Here is a 9,951-nt window from a genome sequence, read left to right on the forward strand (position 1 = left end):
CAGCAGGAACAGACAAATTGTATGGAATGGTATGTTAGGAGGCAGTTCATAAGCCAAGAATAAATTTTAAAATTCAGGCTTCCTGAGAGGATAGAAAGATCTTTTGTGGCAGAAACATCAACTGTTATTTTTGCTCCTGTTAACTTTCAGGTTGTTTTTTTTACTTCTGATGAAATTTCTATAACTATTTTTTGAGTTTTACCTTTCAGGAGTAGTAATACATGAACTTTCCCAAACAGAAGCAATAATACTTGCTGCATCCATTACAACAGAAACTCTGTAGGGGTCTGGAGAATTAGGGGTTGCCTCTCCCTTTTATGCAGAACCATTCTTTAATCTAGTTACTGCAGTGGTGTGACAATCTACTGTGGTTGTGGTGGCAATCCTGATGGTAAAGCTGTTACTGTTTAAATATCATACTTTTCCATATGCTCAGGGCACAAAAAGTGTTATTCCCTGAACAATAGAAACAAAAAGATAAGGAAGCTAGCATTTCTTCTAGGATATCTCGAAACGTCAGTATGACAGTGCCTTGAATTACTGTAGCTGCTTTGTTTGCTTCATTTTAATTAATTACCATATCTTCCCATTTTCCAAATGGTAGCATATTTAAATGACATAGTGTTTGTATTCAAATCATGGTCAGTGTCATAAACCAAAAAATAATATTGCTGTTTTTAAACTTGTAACAGTTATTCTTGAGAAGCCAATCCGGATTCCAAGGTTCCTTTCTGTCAAGGCTTCCCATGTGTTAAAAGGATTTTTAAACAAGGTAAATAACATTCTCTTATTTTTAGCATCTAAGATCTGGAAGTCAGAGCTTCCTGTTGAAAGTAATACAGTTAAGAAGTTAATCTGCTTATTATTAAGAAAATCTATAAAACCTTGGTTTCCTGTATGTTAACCCCCCCCCACAAACACACACTTCTTAGTTGCTAATTTACTGAGGGAGTTGCACAGCACAGACTTGTTTCAAAAGCCTGCACCTAGTGGTAAGAAATAACTACAGGCCTATTTATAAACTCTTTTCTGTGATACTTGCTACTCATTTAATTAAACTGATTGGAATTGGTAGAACTGTTACCATTTTTTCATGGAGAACAAAAGGATATGAGTTAGAGATTACCAAGTAAGTCTAGATATTTTATTTTAAGAAGTTGTATCATTTAAAAGTGAAATTTCAAACTTCATCCAAAACAAAGACAAAGTAAAGAGCCAAAATCCCTTGGTGGCTACAGTATGTGTATCTTAGCAGCAGCTTGTGTAGTAACAGGGAATGCTGGTGTCAGGCGTGTGGGGTTGTGACAAGCATGGAACTGGCTCTAAGTGTGTAAAGTGAGTTGCTGTGTTTTTCATAGGACCCCAAGGAGAGGCTGTGCTGCCAGCCACAGACAGGATTTGCTGATATCAAGTCTCACACGTTTTTCCGCAGCATAGACTGGGATCTGGTAAAAATACTTATTTTTGTTTATATGTGTTCAAAAGCAATAGATTTTTTTAGTTTATGATTTGTATGTCTATGTAGCAACCCCATTAAACATGGTGAAATTCAATTCCATAAATGTAAAAGCTATTTTGATTTCTCTAGGTGACCTAACACAATGGAAGTAAGCTTTATATTGTGACCAAGAACCTGGCTTGCTTCCAAACTTTAAGAATGGTTGCAACATGTGGGTACCATTTTTTGAATACAGGGTGAATTTTAGAGAACATTAAAAAACACACAAAACGTATTAAAGCCTTGGTGAAACCTCCTATTCCTTGGTTTGTACTTGTAGATTCTGCAAACTATAAAATTTGCCCTGCGTACATATGAGGAGCCTGCAGTTGGAATTTGAAGGGTTGCATAGTTTTCCAGTGTCAGAATTCATGGATTTCCAGTGTCAGAATTCAGTGCCTTAATGTTCTGGGTGATTCTTTAATATTGACTTACTAATAAACTTTTCAAGTTCCATTGAAAAAGGAAGTGTGGACTAGCCAAGACATCCCATTGGATTTCTATTCCAGGACTTCATTTCTCTTAGTGATGGGAAACCTTTCTGCCTAGACAGGAGGTTTAGCAGGTGATGAGCACAGGAAAGTGTCATGAAACCAGTTTAAATACAACCATGGCAGATGAGGTGCTTCAAATATGTGAAGCATTTGTAGTCTATTTGTAGTACATGATATAATTTGTGAATTCGGTCTTTTTTTTCTTTATTAAATCAGTAGGATTACTCAGGTAGGTAACAGGGTTTAGTGTCATGAGTAGGTGTGAGGAGGATCAGATCCTTGTTTTAAGGATGTGGCTTGAAAGCAGAGTGGTAATGGAAAATTATTCTCTGACTTTCAGGTTCTCTTTATTACAGCTGGTGGTAGAGAAGGTTTTAATTCATGGTGGAGTAGATGACTTGCATTTCAGTGGCTTTGCTGGCACACAGTTTTATTGAAATGATAGGTTTTCTAAAAGCTTCTGCTAGTTGGTAGTGGTGTGTGTCTTCATTGTAGAAAACCATCACAGAAACGAGGTTATGTTTATTGACACTTGAGCAATAAAACAGCCAGGAACACTCTGCCTTATCAACATTATCGTTTTTACTACCTAGTTGAACAGTGAGAAAAAAATGCATGTAATATTTTGATCGTCTGAGGGAATCTGCAGGAAGTGTATGAACAGGCAGCCAGCAGTGCCTGTGACAGCATGAGAAGAGGTTCAGGGAAGGAAGGAAAACTCCATGAAGACATTTCCACATTGAAGCCTGTTGTTCAGCCTCCCTGGCCACCGTTCTGCTGAGATGATGTTCCCTGCATAAGAAGCTAGTGTGTTAAAGTACCTGGTGTTGACAGAAGTGTTCCTACAATGAAGGCTGTCTTTAATGCTTTCAGACATCCCTTGTGTTGTTTTCTCCCTTCAGCCACAGTGTTACTTTTTATTATGTTGGCTCCCTAGTGGTGCTACAATGCAACTTAATGAAGTTTGTGGTAGAGCATAAATGCCCAGTACTGCAGGGTTTTGGTTTTGCAGTTTGTTGAGAGAGAGGGAAAGATAAAAGACTCTTGGATTTGTTTTGCTTATTCATATATGAAACTCTTTGTTGCAATTTGTACTTTCTGGTCAACATTTAGGCTGATTTAATTTTGATTTTTTAAAAAAATATATTTTTCTTGGCTGAAAGTTTTGATATTAAATATTTGAAGAAAAATAATTGAAATATTTAGGTAGTTCTGTGCTCTTTTGATATGGTTAGGACAGTGCTGTTAAGGAGGATCTAAAATGTTACATAATTTTTAAGCTAAATGTCTAATGAGAGTGTTGGGAAATATATGCAGGAGAGAAAGAAAAAATATTTGGAAAGCTTTTTTACTTATTAGAATTTTCTTTGAAATGCAGGTGATGAGTAGAGAGATTTTGACTTTAAAGCTTTTCCAGATCTTTTCAAGTTGAAGTGCAGGGGAACAAGCATCTAATGCTGACTGTGTTGGGGTTTTTTGTGTGAAGCTTGAGGTAAATGGAAAAAAACCACAATGGTTAAGTGAACACATATACCATAAACATTTTGTTTTCCTGGTGTTAGTCACTTGAGTGGTGTGTGGCACAGCTAAGAACAGTTTAGATGATTTGCTCTGTGCATAGGTTGGCTTCACATCCAGGGAGGTACCAAGACTAATTAGGAAGAAATTATTTTCTGTGAGGGTGATGACACCTTGGCCCAGGCCTCCCAGAGAAGCTGTGACTGTCCCATGCCTGGAAGTGTCCAAGGGCAGGTTGGATGGAGCAGCCTGGTCTGGTGGGAGGTGTCCCTGCCCATGGAGAGGGGTTGGAACTAGATGATCTTTAAGGTCCCTTCCAACATAAACCATTCTGTGATTCTATGAAGTCTGTTCTTACCCTAGTGCCTGTTTTTATGGTGTTTATCCATTACATGCTGAAAAAAGAACTACAAAGCCATGGCTACTACTAGCTGTTTACAGGAGTTTTTTCTAGAGCTGTACCAACATATTTTTTCACTTGTTTTCTCAAGTTAAAAGCTGCAAATTCAGTGTATGTTTTATTTGAGAGTGCTTTTATGCTTTGAGTATAACATAAAAGAGGTGGTCTGATGTTTAACATCTAGTTGAATGCCTTGCTGTTGAAGTGTTAATGCATAGCTACAACTGATTCATAATGACAGTCTTACCACCCCACTTCCATTCTTAAATACTCACTTTGCTGTTTCTTTCATGTTGCCATTCTTCTTTGGGAGGAGCTAATTTTGTCTTCCCCGTAAATTTGCTGTGATTATGCTTTCTAAGACCATTAACTGATAGGATATTGAGAATCACTGCCCAGTTAGAGTTCCATGATTTCCTCATATCCATCTGTACTCATCATGTACATCATAAACCTGGAATGCAAGATTCTCCTGTGATTGATCACCTCTTTGTTGTTTACTCTGTGCCAAGCACAATGTGATGTCCTGCCTAAACCCAGGTTACCTCCCATGTTGGTAGTATAAGTGACCATTTTGATCAGTGGTAACTACTTTTCACTTAGATTATGCTCACCTGTTTAAAGTTAGATTATGGAGATTGTATCTTTGGTTTGTTGGGTTTTGTGGGGTTTTTAGCTGAATATAAATTTTAGAGTTAGAATGTTGGGATTTGTGCTAATTCAAGCTGGACTGCATGGCAGATTTTGTCTCCACTGCGGTGGTGGTGGGACTTGCAGGTTAAATGGTAATTCAAGTAAATTAAATAATCTGTATAAATGCATTGCCGTTAATCTGCCATAAATTCCCTTTCCTGCTAATTATCAGCAGCAGCTTTTCCATATTTGTATGTTCATAAACCTAAATTACAAGTTTTACTTAAAATTTTATAAGTATGTCCTTTTACTTGCAGGATGTAAGACTGCAGAAGATGAAGCTAGAAATCTGAGTCTCAAGATCTAAATTACAATTGAAATTCTAGTTATGATCTATCATACATCACAAATAAGTCTCCCCTAATTGCACACAAATGCTGTTCCTCAGGATAAAGAGTAAATATATTGTGCTAACTCTGGTATTGCAGCAGTAAGCATCTGTGTGGGAATTTTTCAGTCCTGAGTGTAATCTATGAAGTTGGAGAACACTGAAATGGCTGAATTATTTATGGGCATCTATTTTTAAATGCAGAGCAGTAATTATTTTAGTGTCTGTTGCCTGGCTTGTAATGTATATTACTTTGGTATTTTGATATTTCTCTCCAATAGCATTTAATGTAGTTGAATTTGCAGAGTTCTTTTGTTAATTAGTATAGAAAATGTTGCTATAGTAAAATTTGTTTTGCAGATGCAGGTTTTATTTGTGTAAATTTTGGTTTTTCTTTTTTTTTACTCTTAATACTATAAGCTTTTAAAAACATACCACCATCACACTACCTAGGGAACCAGGGAAGTCTGGGTTAACTCTGATCTGTGATGATCTCTGTGCTAAGAGATCAGAAAAATAATTTTTTTCTACAGGAGTTCTGACAAAACATACATGACTTTTTTTTATTAGAACCAAATTGTTTCATTTACTCATCATAAACATGACACTTTCTTATAGCTTTGAAAATGTTACTACTATAGTCCTATGCTATTATAATTTGAAATCTAGTTAGAGTAGGTCTTTTTACTGAAATGAAGCAACAGTTTTAATCTCCTGTCTCTTGGTTTAATGGACAATAAAACACTAAACTGCAGTTGAGCAGATGGTGTAAGTACCATCAACTGCTGTAAAAATGTATTTTACTGGATTTGCTGTAATTGCAAATACGATATGATTAATGTGATCAACATGTGAATATACTGTTACGATGGAATTTAAGCCAGGAATGAAGTGAGGGAGAATTGGGAAGATCCCTAATTGAGGTGGCTTCTCAAAGAGGTTTGGAGCTATTTTTAATTTTGGTTAAAATCCATGCAAGCTGTATCTCTTATGCATTTTACTGCATGTGTGTTTGCACATACCAATCATACAAAAAGTGGTTTTGCCTGTGATAGTACTTCTTTAAGTAATGGCAGGAGAATAAGCTAGTTTCCTGTCCTCTGCAGAAAAGTATGAAATGGCTCCATCTTCTTGTCACCAGCTCTCTTACATCTGCAGTGAACAACCAGGGCTTTGCTGCCTTATTCTGTTCTGGACATGCTTTCACACAGGTTTCACTGAGGCAGAGACCATTTCTTGAAAGGAAGCAGGACTATGATTTGGATCTAGGGGGGGAAAAAAAAATAAAATCCTGCATAAGGGAGTACAAGAGCTCAGCCTTTTCTGAAAGCTATCCAGGAAAATCCCTGGTACCTCCCTGCAGATTAGAGGCCTGGTTATTCCTTCAAGAGTTTTTGTTCTCTCTAGGTACTCTGAATAATAAAGCACATATCCTACTTAAAAGCATAGTGGGAGAGATGAATCACTCGTGTTTTGTGGCAAACATACATACATACTTTAAAAGGAGAAAACATAACAAAAGTTTTACTGAAACAGTGTAGAGGTCTGAATTAGAAATAAGTACATTTTCTTTCTTATCTCAGAATAAAGATTATCAAATTATCTAGCTGCATAACTTGTGAATTATTAGAGATACTAGATGACCCTCAAGAGCTCTGACTTTGTTATTGAATTTTCATTGACTATTCCAGGTCATTTGTTGAGGTGTTGAGTTCTTTTACTGTCTTACTGAGACCAAAGACTGAATATGTAACCATGAAAATACTAAATTTCTCACTGCAGGGAGGTTAGTACATTCCATAAACCAAAGTAAATATTGTAACCTGGTGAGACCCATGTCCAAATAGAAAGTTTAAACCTCAGTCTGTGTTGAAAAATTATTCATTTATTTAAAAAAAGGCAGTGGAGGCAGGTGTGAGGATGTGAACCCAGAGGGGATTTTTTGTGGTTTTAGGCTAATTTATTTCAGTGTTTGGCTCAAAAGTAGAAGTCTGAAAATGCCAGGAGAGTCTCCCAAGGTATTACTGCAGCTTCCTTTAAGAAATAGGTTTTCTCAGGCAAATGGCCATGCAATATGGAGTAAATTGAGAGTGTTCAGGAAAACTTAATTAGTTGCTTGTAATTTTGGACTCCATTGATCTTTGGGTTCCTTCCCATACATTCTATGATTATATGAATTTTTCATGTCCATTTGTGAGCTAATTTTAGACTTCAGTGTATGACATGTTTTATTTAATGCTTAGTGAAGATGATGATACTCTACTTACTGAGCTAATAAGACTTCTTCCTGGCCAGTTTGCCCATAAGGAGTTTTGCCATACCTCTCATTAACAGGCAGATGTGAGGATCTTGTATTTGTGAGGAAAAACACTATGAACTGTTCTTAGTTTTATTTTTGCCATGACTTACTGCAGCACACAGACACTTTGGTTTTCTTGCTCTTTCTAACTATTGAGGCATTAGAAATGCATGTTGCACCTTTTCATACATGACTCTTCTCAAGCATTAATGCATTCCTTGCTCCCTTTGTCGTATTCCATTCCTGAACTACATATTTTTAGTATAAGCTCTTACCTCAGCATACTGATAACTATGGTGGTTAGTATTTGGTCAGTCATATTTCCATAAAACACACAGCTGTTTGTAGAACAAACTTAAGCTGCTGGAATATCTTCTCAGCTAAAATGCTGTGGAGCCAGATGTGTGTAGCAACAGTGCTTTTACTTGTTATACAGTGCTAGAGACTTGGGACACAGCTTTTTCTATGGTCTTAAGACTTCATAAACAATCAGCAACTAATAAAATGTTAACAATTTGTACTTAAAATGCAGCAACAGAATAAGCAGGATGAGCAAATACCATTTGGTTTCAAAATCTACTAGTCTAACAATGAGTGTCACATTGTATTGAATGTGTTTATATCTTCCACAGACATTAAACTCAGTTGCAGGGACTGTTCTAGAGCCAGTGTCTGTTTATTTCCTTGGGGGATTTTGTAAGTAATCAATATTTTAATTTTTCCCCTCTGCCATTGTGTTTTTCTCAGCTGGAAAAGAAGCAAACAACCCCTCCATTTCAGCCTCAGATCACAGATGATTATGGTTTGGATAACTTTGATACACAGTTCACCAGTGAACCTGTGCAGCTAACCCCAGATGATGAGTATGTTTGGGTTTTTCCTCAAATACAATTAGATGTTAAGAAATTAATGTTTCATTTACTTGAAAATTGCTAGCAAGAGACAATGTACTTAGCATTGGAATGTAGCCAAGTTAAAGTAAATTGTAAATTATTTGTATCCTACATATCTTGTATGACTTAGCAGATGGCTTTTATTTTAGAAGGCTGCCTGCTATTCTAACAAATTCAGAATTTGTGAATGGGTATGGAAAAGCAATTTATTACATGCTTCTTTATGGACCCTATAAGTATGCATGTTGCCTAACTGGAAGGGCAGAAGAAACAAACTATCAAATATTTCAGATTTTCCAGTTATGTTGTTTTAGATATGAGATTAAAACATTAACATGAAGTATTTCTATGTTCACAGATTTATTTTTTCCCATTTACTGTTACTTTTTTACAACTTCACTTGCCTCCATTTCCATAAGGTGTTTTGAAGAAAAGCACAGCAGCAAAAATAGTGGTATCATAATCAATTGGAAGGGATGGAAGGAAATCAAAGGTTTTCTTTGTTTTTCAGAGATATAATAAAGCGAATAGATCAGTCGGAATTTGAAGGATTTGAATATATTAATCCCTTGTTGCTGTCAACAGAAGAAACAGTATGAAGGAATTACATCTTCCTGGTGGACAGTGTGAATGACCTTTGAATTTATCCTTAATTCCAGTACATGCATGTAAGGCTGGGGACCACGATTTGGGACTGAGACCAATGATTTTAAAACAATTGCTGCTGAAAATCAAAGAAGAGAAATTATGATTTTGGTGGGTGTTCTCCCACCACTTCACGATTCTTAAGGTTTGGGCACTGATGGAACTGGCTTCATTAATGAAGGAATTTGCATTTTGTGCCTGTTTTCATGAAGGATTGATATGTTCATTGCATCTCTGGACAAGGAGATTCTGAGAAACTTTGGAGCTCTACACACTTTCTACATACACTTGATGCAATGAGCTGCCAAGTGAAGATTATCACAGTGTAACATCCTGAAGAATAAAATATATTACGGTGGTGTTGAAGCTTATTTTTGATGCCTTTTTTCACAAGTGGTACCTGTCTAAACATCTCAGATATATTTAAAAGGAGTTGTGTTTTATTAGCAATCAAAACGTAAATTTGGGTACAAGATTTAAGTGCCTAAATGGATAAACTGCATTGAAGAATTATTACATATTTGGAACGTTCTTAAACCTGGTAAGTTCTGCTTGTTAATGTTAAGTAAGCATTTACATATGAAGCATAGTTCACAGCTGCAGCCTGATGTTCATTGACATCTTTATAGAAATTGAAAAGCAGAGTGACTTAGCAGTATTAATTCAAATTAGAATTTACAGTCTCAATTTCAAAATCTGTTGTTTTAAACTCCAAATTTACCAAAATGTATAGATTGAAGAAAACTAAATTTGCACACAAAGGATTTCTGAAGATACTTCAGCAGTGCCTACACCCACCAAGATGTTGTGTTGTACATTAGATTTTTGAAAAGTATTTTTATCAACAAGTATTCAGAAATAGAGCAAAAGCATAATAAAGTCTAGCCTTAAAGTTTAAATAATCTAAAGTAACCATAAGATAAAATACACTTTCCTGATAAAGCACACCTCCTACTTATGATAAACAGTCTGCTTACAATTACTCAGTGTGTATTAATAACTAATCATTCTATGTAAGAGAATGGGATGTTTTTGGTAAAATGATTTGCATCAAAGTAGTACATTTTTTTTAATGGACAAAAAAATAATACCTAAGAAACTGGATAAAGCAAAAGAGAACTATCAAATTCCTTCTAGTGGACACTGGGGCGGGGTGGGAATGGCAGGGAAAGGGTTTATTACA

General features: G+C 36.0%; 1 protein-coding gene across 2 annotated transcripts in view; it reads left to right on the forward strand.

The window, feature by feature from the left end:
* PRKCZ (protein kinase C, zeta) overlaps positions 1–9,139 on the forward strand; it is a 45,308-nt gene extending 36,169 nt beyond the window's left edge. For both annotated transcript variants that reach the window (XM_010005195.1, XM_010005196.1), the window contains exons 15-18: positions 693–772; positions 1,359–1,448; positions 7,978–8,093; positions 8,635–9,139. In XM_010005195.1, coding sequence (XP_010003497.1) covers positions 693–772; positions 1,359–1,448; positions 7,978–8,093; positions 8,635–8,722 — 374 coding nt within the window. In that variant the 3' untranslated portion in view covers positions 8,723–9,139. The remainder of the gene's footprint in view (positions 1–692; positions 773–1,358; positions 1,449–7,977; positions 8,094–8,634) is intronic.
* The last annotated feature ends 812 nt before the right edge of the window (positions 9,140–9,951 follow it).

This window comes from Chaetura pelagica, unplaced genomic scaffold, assembly GCF_000747805.2.
Source record: "Chaetura pelagica isolate M959 unplaced genomic scaffold, ChaPel_1.0 scaffold159, whole genome shotgun sequence".
Classification (NCBI taxonomy): domain Eukaryota; kingdom Metazoa; phylum Chordata; class Aves; order Apodiformes; family Apodidae; genus Chaetura; species Chaetura pelagica.